The sequence below is a fragment of the Balaenoptera musculus genome, chromosome 20 (assembly GCF_009873245.2).
Source record: "Balaenoptera musculus isolate JJ_BM4_2016_0621 chromosome 20, mBalMus1.pri.v3, whole genome shotgun sequence".
In the NCBI taxonomy this organism is placed as follows: Eukaryota; Metazoa; Chordata; class Mammalia; order Artiodactyla; family Balaenopteridae; genus Balaenoptera; species Balaenoptera musculus.
In genome coordinates, this window is record NC_045804.1 from 58,097,030 (window position 1) to 58,113,125 (window position 16,096).

Consider the following 16,096-nt stretch of genomic DNA (forward strand, 5'->3'; position numbering starts at 1 on the left):
CAGCCCCGTCTCCCTCGGAGCGCGGCTCATTCTGCCTGGGTTGGAGGACATACCCTCTGCTGCGGGAGATGTGGGCGTCTCGTCCTCAGCTGTGGTCTGAGACACTCCACAGGCTGCTGGGCTTTCAGGACAAAACCAAAGACCTTGTGTCAACCAGGGTCCTGGCTGGAAACAAAGGCAGACTCAGCTGTTTTGTAGAGCATTTCATGAAGGGACGGTCACCTGGATGTGGGCCTTAAGGAAACCAGCATGGGGGGCGTCGAGGCGCCCGGGGCCCTGCTGGGCTGCAGGGATAAGGGGAGGAGATGGGTTGTCAGGGCCAGTGAGGCGGTTACGGGGGGGAGCCGTCCCTGGGGGTGCGGAGGGAGCACAGCCACGAGCAGACTGCGGTCCTGGGCAGGACAGGGCCTGGGGGGACACCCGAACCCCTCTCCCCCCACGTCCTGCCAGGGCCTCCCACTGGCCGAATCCTGCTGGAAGCTGGGGCCACAGGAACAGTGGCGCCCTGGGGACAGAGCAGGACGGAGAAAGGTGGAGCGGAGAGGCGAACGCCAAGGGGGTGGGCAAGAGACCCATGCAAGGCCCATGGGATGGGAGCCCTCACCTCCTGGAACCAGCTCTGCAGCAGACGGGCTGTCCAGCGGGCAGCAGCGTCCTGACAGACCGTCCCCTCCGTGCCCACCACTCCGCAGCCTCGGGGCCCCCTCACTGCCACCCACCCCCACTCAGGCAGCCGCCTCCCCCAACAACGCCGGTCAGAGAAGCCCCTCACCTACCGCAGGGGCGTCTTCCTCAGACACCTAACAATGGGCAGAGCAAACCAGGCACCAGGAGGGCCGAGACCCAAGCTCAGGGCTTGCGGCCCCAGCGGAGCCAACATGACTCAGCACCTCGCCTGCAAAGTCACGGCCAACCAGCCTGGGACCCGGGACCAGACGCCTCCGGGTGACCCGCACCCCAAGAATGGAGTCCCCCTGCCCCTGCTCGAGTTAGCCCCTCCCAAAGTGGAGCCCAGGGCCGTGCATTAGATCAGCTAAACCAACCAACTGCACCCTCATTCCAGGCAGGGGGACCCCCAGACACGGGAAGAAATTTCCATGCGGGGCAGCCAATAAACGTGCCCATTGATGCGGGCCCCTTTCCGTGCGTCCAAGGGTTTCCCTCAGACACTGTCTTCAGAGGGAGGACTGACTCACGGTACCTGTGGCCAAATTTCTTCCCTGAAGAGTTAAACCAAGCCTCAACCACACCCAGCAAGCACAGTGCCTGCTTTGCACACCCACATACATTAAGTTTTTAAGAAAAAACTAATAGGCAAAATATGATTGATACTACATCATTGCTTAATTCTTTCTCTTTCCTTTTTTTTGTTTTTGGTTTGTGTTCTTTCGGTTTTGGCGGGGGAGGGGTTCCTATGTTTATTAGTTGTACTCAGCAGAAGTCTGATACTTGACTTAGGACATGTTTTATTATTTGTTTTGATGACTGACTTTTCATTATTTTCCTTTCTGTAGCCTGTGCTAAAATTAGCTGGCATTTGCTGAAAAGAGAGATGTTTTAGGATTAGATTCAGCTGTGTGTAACAGGAAACAACCAAAGAGGCCTAAACTAGATAGAAGTTTCTTTCTCTGCCACATAAAAGAGGGCTAGAGAAGGGCAGTCCAGAGCTGGCTTTGGACCTGCTCCACGAATCCTCCCTGATCACCTCCCACCACCCCCTGAAGGGGCCTCCTCCTCACTGTCCAAGGTGGCAGCTGGAGTGCCAGCCATCATGCCCAGGGACAGGACAGAGGGCTGGAAGAAGAGGGAACAGCTGCTGCCTTTGCCCCACATCTGTTTGCATCTTCTTGGCCAAAATTCAGACATGTGGCCTCACCAAGGGAAGCTGGACAATCAGGCCAGCTAAGAATCAGGACCTCACTACTCAGGACTAAGGGAAGAATGGCTGTCGAGAGGAAGGCTACCATCTCTTCCACAGACAAGGATAAAAATCACACTTAAGGCAATCCGTTCATGGAAGAACAATCACGACATTTATGATGATGACAGCACATGTTTACTGAACAGTTACCAACTGTGGGCCCTGTGCTAGGCACGTGATGCCCAGCCCTCACACAGGCCTCTGAAGGACAGACCATGACCACACTTGGTCTACAGAGGAGCAAACCGAGGCACAGAGAGGCTAGGTGACTTGTCCGAGGTCACCCAGCTAACAGGTGGCACCACTTGGATCGGAATGCAGGCAGCTGGCTCCAGGTCCCCCAGGACACGCACCTACGAAGAGACAACTCTCACCAGCACTTACAGAACCGGGGCCAGCGGGGCGCACCCAAGGGGCCGCGGACTCAGGAGTGAGGAGGGGGCCCGGGGCCAGAGCTGCTCTCTCACTCTGAGCCTCTGCACATCTCATCCACTCTACAAACGCTCGTCCCCGACACGCGTGACGTGTGCGAGGAACTGTCTGGTGCCTGTGTTTGCGGCTCCGTGGGCAGCCAGCACACGGCAGCCGCTCCGAAGACACCTGACCTGCGAGCGGACGCAGGGTCCACGCGGGGTCGAGACGCAGCCCCTGCCCTCCGGCGCTCAAGGCCAAGTAAGGAGATGGCAGGCGGCCCCGCGGGTTACAGAGCCGGCTCAGGCGGGGCCTCCATGCGACGAGCCTGGTGTGGCCGGGCTGTACTTTGTGAGTCACGAGCAGTCAGGGGTAAGGCCCTCGACGTAGGCCTCAGCCACACTTCACATTCCTCTCAACTCCAAGGTGAGAAGTGTAGGCTCAGCCCTGAGGCCACAGGGGGGCTCGAAGCAGGGGGTGGCAGAGCGGCCCCCAGGGGAGACTGTCCTGGCAGCCTATGCCGAGGACTCTGCCAGACCGGGGCAGGGAAAGGGTGGCTGGAGGCTGAGGGGGCCGGACAGGAGGAGGTGGTCTTTCAGGGCTGAGGAAACTGGCTGAGAGGGGGCCGAGGGGAGACTGAGGTGGGATGGGAGCCGAGTGAAGGCATTTGGAAGAAGGGGCTGTGGCACGGGGAAGAAAAACAAAGGAGGCCTCTGGGGGAGGGGGAAGGAGGGGGCCTGAGGGGTGCTGGAAGGGGCCCTGGCTCAGGCTGGCGGAGAGCACTTGGATGCCTGCAGGCTGTGCTCACGGCTCAGCAATGTCCCGGGCCTGCCAGGACAGTCTGGCCGCTGCCCCTGACCCCAGCCCCAGCCCCGGGTCCCACATCAGGAGCTCTGGAGCCGCCCCCCACCCCACCTTCCGCTCCCCCAGAATAGGCCTCCCCTCCCCAGAACCCAGACATACCCCCCCAACCTCAGCCTTTCCCCAGCGACGACGGCTAATGAAACCCAGGCCAGGGAAGGAGAGGGAGAAAATAAACAGACGTGGGCAGGGGGGCCGTCGGGACGCGGGGCAGGGGCTGGGGGTGCCGGGCGGGGGGAGTCCCGGGCCGGTCTGAGCCCTGGGGCGTGGACTTCCGCCCGCTTTGCCCCGCAGGCCTAATGAGGCCCAGGTGGTCCCTTGGCCGGGGCCCACCTCCCGGCGCCACTGACAGTGTAAGTGGATGCTGGTTCCCTGCCGGGGGAGGGGGAGAGGGGGCTCTGCAGCCACAGGGGCGGGGCCGGAGCAGCTGGCCGGGGGCCCAGCACATAACTCTGGGCCGGCGCAGTCTGGGGCGCAGTCTGGGGCAGCAGACACCCAGCCGCTCGGAGCCCAGCTGGCAGCATGAAGGTACCGGGCCGGGGCGGGGGCCTCAGGGCCACAGGGGACTGAGCCCACCCTGCAGACAGGGCCCTCGCCAGGCAGGGGGCTGTGAAGGGACGGGGCGCTCACGAGCCTGCCCCAGGGGAGGTGTGGAGGCAGAGGCGCAGACCAGGGGCTCCTGGCAGGGCTGGTTCGTCTGAGGGGCAAATGCAGAGGGGCTCTGGGGCTGGGCGGGTGACCCTGTTCTCCTGTCGCCAGGCCCTTCTGGCTCTGCCGCTGCTGCTGCTTCTCTGCACTGGCCCCTGCGTCTCCCAGGTCTTGGGGATCCGGGGAGATGGTAAGCTGCCGCACTCCCACGGCCCACAGGCTGGGCGAGGGGGCTGTCCCGAGCATCGCAGCTGGGAGTCGGGCCCCAGGGCTGAGCCTGTAAGAGGGGGCAGGTGGGCCAGATGGTACGCGCCCCCAGGTCGGGGAGGGAGGTGAAGGGGGGGCCGGGGGGGCGGAGGTGGCTGGCGTGCCTCAGGCCCCTTCTCCTCACCCCGCCCCCAGCTCTGGAGAGGTCGTGCCTACAGCAGCCCCTGGACTGCGACGACATCTACGCCCAGGGCTACCAGGAGGACGGCGTGTACCTCATCTACCCCTCGGGCCCCAGCGTGCCTGTGCCCGTCTTCTGTGACATGACCACCGAGGGTGGAAAGTGGACGGTGAGTGGAGGGGGGGGGCGCGGAGGCCAAGCCGCACGGCTGTGAGCCTGTGACTTCGTCTCTAAAGCAGGGACGATACCGCACAGTTTGTGAGCCTCTGCCACCACAGACTCCTAGATGCTTAAGGTAGGTTAGTGCTTGCAATCCTCACAATAATCCTGGGAGCAAGGTTACAAATGAGGAACCAAAACCCAGAGAGGTGCAGTAACTTGCCCAAAGTCACACAGCTGGCGCCAGACTCAAGCCCAGGCGTCTCAATTCTAGAACGCCCCCTTCACCTCTTCCTGCTCTCGGTGCCGGCACGCGCCTCATCTCGGCCCCCGGCTCGGTCCTCTCACGAGCCGCCTCAGCCTCACAGGGTCCGTGCCCGGGTGAGGCCCCAGCCCCCGGCCCCTCGAGCGTCCAGGCCCATCCTCTCTGCTCCAGGTTTTCCAGAAGAGATTCAACGGCTCAGTGAGCTTCTTCCGGGGCTGGAACGACTACAAGCTGGGCTTTGGCCGCGCCGATGGGGAGTACTGGCTGGGTAAGGTGGGGCCCGGCAGGCTGGGCGCCCCCAGAGCCAGGTCCCCGCTGACCGGCACGCCCCCCGCCCCCTCCCAGGGCTGCAGAACCTGCACCTCCTGACGCTGAAGCAGAAGTATGAGCTGCGGGTGGACCTGGAGGACTTCGAGAACAACACGGCCTTCGCCAAGTACGCCGACTTCTCCATCTCGCCCCACGCGGTCAGCGCCGAGGAGGACGGCTACAGCCTCCACGTGGCGGGCTTCGAGGACGGCGGGGCAGGTACCCGCTCCCGCCAGCCGCGGAGGGGCCGGGGGGAGGCCGGGCTGCCCCCGCGCCCAGGCGGCCCCGCGAGCTGCGGACGCACAGCTACCCCGCGTCTGGCTCGGAAGAGGCCCCGTCCCCAGGCTGCCCCTCCCCTCCGCCAGGCGACTCCCTGTCCTACCACAGCGGTCAGAAGTTCTCCACCTTCGACCGGGACCAGGACCTCTTCGTGCAGAACTGCGCGGCCCTCTCGTCGGGCGCCTTCTGGTTCCGCAGCTGCCACTTCGCCAACCTCAACGGCTTCTACCTCGGCGGCTCCCACCTCTCCTACGCCAACGGCATCAACTGGGCCCAGTGGAAGGGTTTCTACTACTCCCTCAAGCGCACCGAGATGAAGATCCGCCGGGCCTGAGGCGCCGGCCCGCCTCGCGACCCCGCCCCCCGCCCTGCCGCCCCGCCTCGCGGCCCCGCCCCCGCCCTGTCGCCCCGCCCCCCTCAGCGCCCGCCTCTCCCGGGGGCCCTGTGGCTCCAGCCCAACCGCTCCCCTCACACCCTCGACGCCCACCTCTCAGCCGGGCCTGCGCTCCCCTCCACCGGCTACACGTCGGCGGCCTCCCAGACCTCCGGAAGGCACCGCCACCCGGCCTGGACTCGGACCCCGTCCGGAAGGCTGCGGGCCGGTGTCCCACCTTAGCCGGCTTCCCGACTGCGGCCTCCGCCAGGGCCCCGCGCTGGGAGCCCGGCGGCGCAGTCCGACCCACTCGCGGCACACGCCAGGCCACCCGCGTGTGGCCGCCACCGCCACGCCCTAGCAGTCCCGCCAGCCAGCAGAGAAGCTCCCGTCCTTCACCTCCCTCCCAGCGGCGAGCACCACGGGCCCCAACCCCGCCTCACGCTCACGCTCAGCTTCCCCCGCCTGCCCGTCCCAGGCACCCGAAGCTCGACACCCAAACCGTATCTCACCCCGGCTACCGCAAGCCACACTAGAACAGCCGCAGCCAAGGTAGGCACAGATTGTGAGGTCCCCCCACCCGCCCCGGGGGTGCGTCTGACCATGCGAGGTGGCAGAGGGCAACCTCTGTGGGGCCGGGAGCAAGTGGGGAGTGGAGGTCTTAATAAACCTCAGGACCTGAATGAACTGGCCTTGGCTGTTGTGCACGCAGATGCGTTAGCTTGGCCCCCAAGCGCCGGTTCCCCGACTGATGGCACCCTGCCCTCAACTCCAGAAACACGCCCTGGAGACAGGCACTAAAGGGAACCTTATATTTCACAGGCTTCGTTTCGATGGCAAAAAAAATTGTGTAATAATAATAATGTAATAATAATAATAATAAAAATACAATACTGAAAATTATCGCTCGGGGGGGTAGGGGTCGCCCCTCCTGCCGTGGCTCGTGCTGGCTCAGGTGGCCGCTTAAGGCCGCAGGGTGGGTCTGAGATGAACCTGCAGAATAACCCGAGCTGAGCTTCCGCTGTCAGGCCCGGGGCTCCAGCCCTCGGGAACGGTCCTGTGGATCTTGGAGCTGGGTCTGCCCCTGGCAGCAAGGCACAGCCTGCGGGCCTCAGGGCTCCTGGAGGTCAGGCAGGTCAGCCAGCAGCATGGGGGAGCCCATCTGGATCTCACGCTGCAGGGACTCGATGTCGGCAGGGTTTATGCCGTGGCCCTCGAGCCAGTCGGCGAGCAGGGAGGCTGAGAGCGAGGCTGAGTCGGCCTGGCTGAGGGCGACAAGGGGGAGAGTGGGGTGAGGGGCTCCTCCTGTGCTGGGAGCCCCTAGCCACAGCTCATTTTGGAGTCCCGGCCCAGCTCTTACCCATCCTGTGGCCCGTCAGCCACACCCATGTCGAAAGACTGGTTTAGGAATTCCTCCAGGTCAAAGCCAACGCCATAGCCCGCTCCACTGCCCTTTGGGGTGCCGGAGAACACGGGGGGCAAGGGGTCCTCCACCTGCAGGGGATGATGGCAGCTTACAACGCGGGAACCACCCAGAGCCCACTGAGGTCTGCAGGGCACCCCACCCTGACACGGCCCTCGCGTGGGCCTGGACACCAGCCTCAACAAACACTGAGTGCGGGCTGGGGTCTCCAACGGCCGGCTCGTCAGCGCTACGCTCCTTCTGCGAGCGAGCAGGCAGGCTAGGAGAGCTCGAGCCCCGTCTACCGCTCCGCTCCATGGGACCAGGACACACCACAGCCTCTCCTGCCCCCAACGACCTCCCAGGCCCGCCTCCCCTGGGCTCAGATCCAGGCATCCCCACGGCCGGGCCTCTCCCCTCACCTGCGACTTGGACAGCTGCTGGGTCACCAGGGTGACGTCGGGTGATTCGGAGGTGGAGGGCTGAGGGGCCCCCCCGGGGTCTGGAGGGGGTGGGCCAGAGGGGAAGTAAGGCAGAACGCTCAGGGCACTGGGGCCAGGCAGCCCAGGGGGTGGCCCCAGCGACTGGGGGGCCAGGAGGCCGGAGGAGGCGGCGGTCTGGGGTGCAGCAGGCGCAGGCCCAGCAGGCGGGCAGGCAGGCTGCGGCGGGGGGCCCGCGGGCTGGGCTGCAGGGCCCGCCGGCGGGCTGCGGGGCCGGGCTGTGGGGGGCGTGGGCGCGGGGGCCGGGGGCCGGGCCATGCGAGTCCAGCGCTCCAGCAGGCTGCGGTCGTTGTCGCTGAGCACCAGCCCGGCCAGGGGGTCGGCGGAGGGGCCCCCGGAGGCCCCGGCCCCCCGCTCCTTGCGCTCCCGCTCCTGCCGCCGCTTCTCCCGCTCCTTGGCTCGCTCCTGCCGTCGCCGCCGCTTCTCCTCCCGCTCCCGCTGGCGCTCCTGGGCTGTCACCGGCTTCCGAGGCTCGGGAGCTTCCAGGGGGGCGCTGGGGCCATCTGTGGAGAAGACGGGAGGGTGAAGGTAAGAGCCTGTCCAGGCCTGGGGCCCCTCTGCCTCTTTCTCCCCAGCCAGCCGCGGCCTCTGCCAGGCACCTCGGAGCCGGCTCCGCAAGGACTTGAGCAGGGCGGCCTTGAGGGCAGCCTTGGTGTTGTCTGAGATGGCTCCCTCCCTCTTTGGAGGGGCTGGTTCACTGGCCGGCGGGGGCGGCTGCAAGGTCAGATCGATGGTGTCGGGCGCAGGGCCAGGGCATGGCAGTGGGGCTGGCGGAGGGGACTCCATGGCACAGTCCCCGCTGGGAGCCCAGGGACTGGGCATCTCAACATCGGGGCAGCCGGGCTCACTGGCCACAGGCTGTAGGGAAGGCTGGAAGCGGATCTGCTGGCGGATGCCCTCGCGCCGTGCGTGGAAGTCTTCGATCTCGGCCACGATGGCCTCCTTAATGCGTTCCCGTGTGAGGGCTTCGCGGTCAAAGGCAAAGTCAAAGGGCGGGGCGCAGTCAGGCTCATCATCGGGGTCGTGGTACTTGGCCAGGAAGGGGTGGCGAAGGGCGGCAGCTGCTGAGATGCGGGCACTGGGCTCAAAACGCAGCATGCGCCCCAGCAGGGAGAGGGCCTGGCGGTCGGCACCCGGGTACACCGTTTCCCAGGGCACAGGCTGGCGTGGCGGCAGGCTCTGGATGTAGGCCCGCACCCGCTCAGCCCCCACGGCCTGAATCACGGCCGGCGACGGGGTACCCAGCACCATCATGATCAGCTGCAGCTGGTGCACATAGTTTTTGCCTGGGAAGAGCTGGCGGCGGGCCAGCATCTCCCCAAAGATGCAGCCCACGGACCACAGGTCAATAGCCTGCGTGTACTCGTGCAGCGAGAGCATGAGTTCGGGGGCACGGTACCAGCGCGTGGCCACGTACTCGGTCATGAAGTACTGGTGCTCGGCGGGCGAGGTGCACAAGCCTCGGGCCATGCCAAAGTCCCCGATCTTGAGCTCACAGTTCTCATTCACCAGCAGGTTGGAGGGCTTGAGGTCGCGGTGGATGACCTGAGCCGAGTGCATGTACTTGAGGCCCCGCAGCAGCTGGTACAGGAAGTAGCGCACGTGCTCCAGCGTCAACGGCTGCGAGGAGTGGATGATCTGGTGCAGGTCACTCTCCATCAGGTCCAGAACCACATAGCTGAGGGGCAGGGGAGACAGGCAAGGGCTGTCTTGCCCACCCTCCAGCCCCATCCTCACCACGCCCTCCCGCTCCAGACAGGTCATGGCCTTACTCTCAGACTCTGTAGGGGCCACCCACAGGTTATGAAAATTCTAGATTCTCTACAACTTGTCCATTAACTTAAGTGAAGTGAAATCGCTTTTCTCTCCAGATCTAGTTTCACCATCAGAGCAAAGGTCGGGTTGGACTAAACCAGGCTGGCCAACGTGTTTAGTTCGGGAGCCCTCTCCATCGTTTGGTAGTGGCTGCTTGAAAAACTATGATGAAAACTGTAAAGCCTTCTCCATTTTCTGTAGGACAGTGTTCTGTGATTGACTAGTGATGTCTGCTATGGGAATAGAAAGGTACAGATATAGAATGAACGTCCTACGTTTGCCACGCTACATACCGAGGTCCTATAAAACTGTTACTTCTGCACTTTTCTAGAGGAATCACATGTATCCCTGGCAAAGCCCTAAGGGAGCACTGATTCTGGAATCGCAGGAATTTTCCCAGCCTGCCCTCCATTAGGTTCAGCTACCCTTCTAGAACTTCAGCAATATGGCCCCAGCCTTCAGAAAAGGTCCCTGCTCGGTCTCCCTCTTCCATCCCCACTCCTTACACAGATTTGAACTCGCCATAGGGCACAGTGGGCCTCAGGATGTCCTTGATGGCAATGATGTTGTCGTGCTTGAAGTGTTTGAGGATCTTCAGCTCCCTGAGGGTCCGCTTGGCATTGGTCACCACGTCAAAAGCATTAGGGATCTTCTTAATGGCCACCTGCTGGCCTGGAGAACAGGGGAAAAGCAGATGCCACAAGGTACCTTGGTTAGCTGCAGAGTAGCAAAACGCCCCTTTCAATACCTCCCTTTGCGGATGCAAGTGACAACAGCTACCACTTACAGAGCACCTACTTTGTGCCAGGCTCTGTGCTAAGCATAGTACATACGTTATCAGATTTCCCCGTCACCTCCTTCCTGAGGCAGGTACTCATAGCTCAAAGTTACAGATGCGGAGGCCTGGGCTCAGCAGCTTGCTGGGCGTTGCACAGCTAGTTAGTGGTAGACTCTAGACTCTCACACCTGTGCTCACTCTACCTCCCTACACTCTGCATCTCAGACCTCATCCATCCCACCACCAACCCCGAGCACCAGTCTCTGGCTCCAGAACACACTCTGGAGAACCTCCATTCGGGTCTAACCCGGACTGTCACCTAAGGAGGAAGTAGGCTGATGTGCTGGCAAAGCCACCAAAGTTTCAGAGACCCGAGCCCAATACAGAGGCCGGCCCCCAGAGGCACCCAACCCATGCTTGCTGACTTGACCCAGAATTCACATCCCAGCGGCCCCGCTGGCTGCTTGGGATGGGGCGGGTCTCAGCCCCCGGGAACCGGTTTCCACACGTGCGAGCAAGGCCGGGCGGGTCGCTCACCGGTGAGGCGGCGGCGCGCGGAGGACACCACCCCGTAGGCCCCGTTGCCGATGGTCTCGATGATCTCGTACTCGTCCCCCACGTCAAAGGTCACGTCGAAGGAGCGCGCCTTCAGCAGGGCCAGGTTCTTGGCCGCCACGGAGGCGGCGGGGCCGGTGGGTTCCGCCTTCCCCGGCCCGGGGGGCTCTCCGGAGCCGTCCTCGCCGTCGTCCTCCTTCAGGGGCTCAGCCATGGCGTCTGCGTGGGGACGCGGGCGAGGAGGGGCCCGGCCCCGGACTCAGGGGGCCCCCCGGAGCCTCCAGGCCCGCAGGCCGAGCGGCGCACGCAGCCCGCGTCCCGCACCCGCGGGAGCCCGGAGCTCAGGCCCGCGCGGGACGCGGGGTCGGCGGTGGGGGAGGCGCAGCGAGGCGCGGTCCAGGAAGAAAGCGAGGGGCGGGGCGCCCGCTCTCCTCGGTCCGCACTCGGCGGATGGCGCCTCACCCCGACGCCTCCCGGGACCTCGGAGGTCCCGGCTCCCCGGTTCCCCGGCGTCGCCGGCTTTCAGTCCCCGGGTCGGGGTTGGGGGTGGGACCCGAAGACCCGCTCGCTCACTAGGTCGGGCGGCCGCCACCACCACCCCCACCACCACCTCAGCAGCGCGCTGTCTCCCGCCCCGCCCCCCAAGACCACGCCTCCGCAGGCTCTGGCCAATCCCTGGACGGTCTCCGCGGAGGTGCCCACCCCTTCCACTTGCTGCGTCCAATCCGCGCCCACCGGCCAAGGAAGCCGCGCCTCCACCCGCGCCCGCGCTGCTGTCCAGTCCCCCGGCGGGAGCCGCCCAACCCGCGCTCGGCTTTCGCAGGGTCTCTGCGGCCTGGTGCCCTCCTCGGACGCATGCGCGCTGGCAGCCCCGGGCGCCGCGAGACTGGAAAGCACCGCCCCTGCGCGCGCGCGTCCACTCCGATCCGCCAGGTCTCCACCGGTCTGTTGCTACTGGTCCCGGGAGATTGGAGGGTTGAGGTGACTAGATGTTACCTTGGCGGCCGCATCACGCAGTCCCCCTCCTTCAGCCCCCTCTTCCCTTATCTGCCCCTATCGCCCCGGGGATTGCGCCCCCCATTTTCCCGATGGGCCCCGGGAGCCCGGCGCTGGGAAAGCGTCATCCCAGGTAGACGGTGATCCGTCACATCCAACCACAGAGATCCCGGTCCTCCGGGTTATAGAGCGTCGGCCCGAAGCCAGCCTCCACTGACTTCCGTTGGCTGGTCCTCTCCTCTCAGCTTCCGGCGTCGCCAGGCCTCGGCTAGCAGTTTCCCGGTCTCGGGCGTGACGCCTCCGTGGGGCGGCTCCGTCCAGCGACTCCCGCGCCTTGCCTGCGGGGCAGCGGGCGGGGCCGCGGGGTCAGCTACGCCCGCTCGCTGAAGGCCGCGTGTCCACCAGTGTCGGGGGAGGAAGGGGCCGGGGTCGGGGAGGCCAGGAGTTAGGCCTGAGCGCCTCGGCGAGGGTCCATCCCTTCCGTCCCAACTGGTGGCCAAAGAGCAGATCCAGACCAGAAAGGAATTTTGTTTACATTCCCCACTGTTGTGGTTGTTCATTTTTTACTAAAACATACATAAAGTTCCACATAAGTGTATCAATCAGTTTTCACAAACCTAACACCTCAGTGTATAGAATTCAAATGGAATAAACCAGAAAAACAGAACGTTGCCAGCCCTTCAGAAGCCCCTTCTGTTTTCTTGTGGTGACAGTTTCTTTCTGTTAACTCTTCCATACTTTGTGGGGTTTTTTGCACTGAATTTTAAGAGGTTCACTAGGATCCATACATTAAGATGGAAAAGTAGAGACTGCGTTCTTAAAAACACGACATAAGGAAAAACGTCTAGGAGTATAAGGTCAGCCCCAGAACAAATAGATACCTCGTATTTAGACATGGAAAAATCACATGGGCCTCCTGAGTTAGTTGAACTTATATTTGTTTCTGATTTTCCTGACAGCACAGCAAAAAGCCAAATTCTCTCTTACGTGATTAGCCTTGAACATTAATAAACCACATTCATGGGAAGTGGACCTTTTCTGCCCTGAGTTCTGAAAATATTTCCGCGACGGCCTTTCCTTAGGTGACAGTATACAGCCTTCCCTAACTCTGAAATATGTGCAGGATAAGTTCTGCGGTGCCCGTCAGTGAAAAGAGAGGGCGTAAAACAGCAGGACCCATAAATGCGTCTTCTCAGGGAACCTGATGGCCAGCTCTTTGATGGTCCCATCTGCTGTGGGAATAAAGCATAAAATAGCAGAAGAGACCCATAAATTGCGAATCCTTTAAATACTTCTCTATAAATATTCCAGCTAGGATCAGTATACAAGTTACAGACATTTCAACTTCCTTGGCAAAAACTCCCTGATTCTCATTTACTTTTGAATACACCATGAGCTGCTTTACTCCTGCCCCTACCAGGCCCTGACTCCGTCCTGGAATAGTCATCAATTATCTAACATTCTTCAGCCTTGCCTTATGACCTTGCTGCATTTGACACAACTGACTACTTCAAGAAAAAGTTGTTTCATATGGCTCAAAACTCAAATCTTAATTAAAAAGTTCAAGTGAAAAATCTTGGTCTCACGCCAGGTGGCGGATTTTATAGTTTCCTACTGGAAGTAAGAAAAAACAATATAAATTCAACACAAGCAAATACTAATACACACTATTAGCCACCTCCCCTTTACTCTACAAAAAGGTAACAAATTCTTTACAATTTTCCTGCAGATCATGCAGTATCAAAAACCAGAGGGACCTCTCATTCTTTTTTTGTTATAACAGCGTTTTTGAGATATAATTTACATAAAACATTTACAGTGTACAATTCTGTACATGAATTTAGTTCATTCACAGAGTTGTGCAACCATCACCACTGCCTAATTTTAGAACATTTTCATCACCCCAAAAAGAAAGCCATTAGTCACTCCTCATTTCCCCTCACCAGCCCCTGGCAACCACTAATTTGTATGGATTTGCCTATTCTGGACGTTTCAGATCAATGGAATCATACACTGTGTGACCTTTTGTGCCTGACTTCCTTCTCTCAGAATAATGTTTTCCGGGTTCATCCTTGTGGCATGTGTCAGAACTTCATTCTTTCTTAAGGCTGAATATATTACACTGTATAGATAGACCACATTTTGTTTATCCCATCATCAGTTGATGGACATTTGGGTTGTTTCTACTTTTTTGGCTATTGTGAATAATGATGCTCTGGACATTCACTCACGGACGAGGTTTGGGTGGACCTAGGCTTTCCGGTCTCTTGGGTACAGACCTAAGGGTGGGATTGCTGGGTCATATGGTAAACTTTTTAAACTTTTTGAGGAGCTGCCAAACTGTTTACTTCAGTGGCTGCACCACTTTACAATCTCACCAGTATATATATTTTTTAATTTTAAAAAAAAATTTTATTATTTTTTAAAATTTATTTATTTTTGGCTGTGTTGGGTCTTCGTTCCTTCACACGGGCTTTCTCTTGTTGCATGAGAGGGGGCTACTCTTGGTTGTGGTGCGCGAGCTTCTCCTTGCAGTGGCCTCTCTTGTTGCGGAGCACGGGCTCCAGGCGCGCGGGCTTCAGTAGTTGTGGCACATGGGCTTCAGTAGTTGTGGCTCGTGGGCTCTAGAGCGCAGGCTCAGTAGTTGTGGCGCACGGGCTTAGTTGCTCCATGGCATGTGGGATCTTCCCGGACCAGGGCTCAAACCCGTGTTCCCGGCATTGGCAGGTGGATTCTTAACCACTGCACCACCAGGGAAGCTCTCACCAGTATATTTGAGGGTTCCAATTGCTCCACATCCTCACCAACACTTGTTATTTTCCTTTTTTTTTTTTCTTTTTTAAATTGTAGTCATCCTGGTGGGTGTGAAGTGGTATGTCATTGTGGCTTTGATCTGCATTACTCTCATGACTAATGATGTTGAACATCTTTTCATGTGCTTATCGGCCATTTTTCTTCTTTGGGGAAATGTCTGTTCAGTGTCTAGTCAGTTCCTTTTCTGTTTTGAATTGTGTGATTTTCCTTTTTATTGTTGAGTTGCAGAGTTCTTTATATAGTCTGGACATAAGCTCCTTATTAGACGTATGATTTACATATTTATTCCCATTCTGTGGGTTGTCTTATCAGTTTCTTGGTGGTATCATTTGAGGCACAAAAGTTTTTAATTGCAATTAACTCTGATTTATCTATTTTGCCTTTTGTCACTTGTGCTTTTGATGTCATGCCTAAGAAACCATCTCATTATTTTTTAAGTTTTTCATTTTTAATTGTTACTTATTTATTTTTTTGGTGGTCACATCGCGCAGCTTGCGGTATCTTAGTTCTTGGACCAAGGACCAAACCCAGGCCCTCAGCAGTGAAAGCACGGAGACCTAACCACTGGACCGCTAGGAAATTCCCATCTCATTCTTTTTTACAGCTGCATAGTACCACTTTACAGATATAATATATTTAACCAAGACTCTATAGGTGGACACTTTTTGCTATTGCAAACGATGTAGCGCTAAAGTATCTTGAACACATCGTTTCGTGTGCTGTGAGTCTAAGCCACCCAGAAGCGGGCGTGTGCCAAGTTGAAGAGCGCTGCACTCCTGACTCTAACAGGGTGTCAAATCCCTGTCCTTACAGATTATATCACTTTAGGCTCCCACCAGCAGTGTGAGAGGAGGAGTCACACGGTGCCATTCATCACGTGCTTGTACCAGCGTAGAAACACCTTAGTAAAAGCAGGGAAATGAAAGAGGCCCAGGGGACATGACTCCAAAAGAAGAAGGGGGAGGGGAGGGGAGGGCAGGGGGGAGCGGGAGGGGAGGGCAGGGAGAAGGGGGAGGGGAGGGCAGGGGAGAAGGGGGAGGGGAGGGGAAGGAGGGGGATGGGAGGGAGCGGGGAGGAGGAGGAGAAGCAGCAACTAAGCTGTGGGAATGAAGAGGGTCTCGTGACACAGACCACCACTCAGCCCTCCTGGCCGTGCCTCCTGCCTGGCCACATGCGCATCCAAGTTCACCATTCCTGGTTTAGGCCACTGGGAGCCTCCGAAGAGGTTTGAGTAGAACGCCCTTCAGAATTGCCTTCCTGAGAAATATTTCTGGCAAACTGTGTGGAATGCATACTTGAGAAGAGGCTGGAGAAAAGGAGATTATTATGCTGTCCAGGTGACAGCCCTGACGGGGCTCTGGACCAAGCAGTGGCAGTGGATCCCTGAAGACGGATGTGGAGGGAGGTGAGAGCAGGAAGCGTGGGTTGTGTCAGAGCTTCTGGGGAGACAATGGGGGTGTCACCAAGATCCAGACCCCTGAGCTGCATGGTGGATGCGGGTGAGGCCGTTCAGCTACGTCCAAGCACCTGGTGAGCCCCGTCTCTGATCCCAGCCCCGGAGGCCCTCCTGGGCTGCAGAGCCTTAACCCTCGTCATGTTGGGGGTATCGGGGAGCCCCGGAT

General features: G+C 59.8%; 2 protein-coding genes across 4 annotated transcripts; one reads left to right on the forward strand and one right to left on the reverse strand.

Annotated features, from left to right (window-relative positions):
• Positions 1-3,634: 3,634 nt before the first annotated feature.
• MFAP4 (microfibril associated protein 4) lies at positions 3,635-6,273 on the forward strand. Of its 2 annotated transcripts, none has more exons than XM_036836202.1 (6): positions 3,635-3,721; positions 3,953-4,031; positions 4,244-4,398; positions 4,825-4,921; positions 4,999-5,181; positions 5,328-6,273. In XM_036836202.1, exons 1-6 carry the CDS (start codon positions 3,716-3,718, stop codon positions 5,573-5,575), a joined length of 768 nt encoding a protein of 255 aa, XP_036692097.1. In that variant the 5' UTR covers positions 3,635-3,715; the 3' UTR covers positions 5,576-6,273. The 2 variants fall into 2 exon arrangements, with proteins under 2 accessions (XP_036692097.1, XP_036692098.1); XM_036836203.1 differs by having other exon boundaries at positions 5,350-6,273.
• Positions 6,274-6,412: 139 nt separating this feature from the next.
• MAPK7 (mitogen-activated protein kinase 7) lies at positions 6,413-11,277 on the reverse strand. Of its 2 annotated transcripts, XM_036836197.1 has the most exons (6): positions 10,647-11,277; positions 9,838-10,003; positions 8,116-9,194; positions 7,439-8,019; positions 6,975-7,108; positions 6,413-6,879 (listed from the first exon to the last, which is right to left on the reverse strand). In XM_036836197.1, exons 1-6 carry the CDS (start codon positions 10,876-10,878, stop codon positions 6,726-6,728), a joined length of 2,346 nt encoding a protein of 781 aa, XP_036692092.1. In that variant the 5' UTR covers positions 10,879-11,277; the 3' UTR covers positions 6,413-6,725. The 2 variants fall into 2 exon arrangements, with proteins under 2 accessions (XP_036692092.1, XP_036692093.1); XM_036836198.1 differs by lacking the exon at positions 10,647-11,277 and having other exon boundaries at positions 6,520-6,879; positions 9,854-9,986.
• Between the last annotated feature and the right edge of the window lie 4,819 nt (positions 11,278-16,096).

Excerpts from the sequence above, each read along its gene's own strand:
- MFAP4 (XM_036836202.1), top strand. Across the intron at positions 4,032-4,243 it reads CTTGGGGATCCGGGGAGATG|CTCTGGAGAGGTCGTGCCTA; the intron begins GTAAGCTGCCGC and ends CCCCGCCCCCAG. Across the intron at positions 5,182-5,327 it reads CTTCGAGGACGGCGGGGCAG|GCGACTCCCTGTCCTACCAC; the intron begins GTACCCGCTCCC and ends CCCCTCCGCCAG.
- MAPK7 (XM_036836197.1), bottom strand. The coding sequence starts at position 10,878 with ATGGCTGAGCCCCTGAAGGAGGACGACGGCGAGGACGGCTCCGGAGAG. Across the intron at positions 9,195-9,837 it reads TATGGCGAGTTCAAATCTGT|CTATGTGGTTCTGGACCTGA; the intron begins GTAAGGAGTGGG and ends CCTGCCCCTCAG. Across the intron at positions 6,880-6,974 it reads GCTGACGGGCCACAGGATGG|CCAGGCCGACTCAGCCTCGC; the intron begins GTAAGAGCTGGG and ends TGTCGCCCTCAG.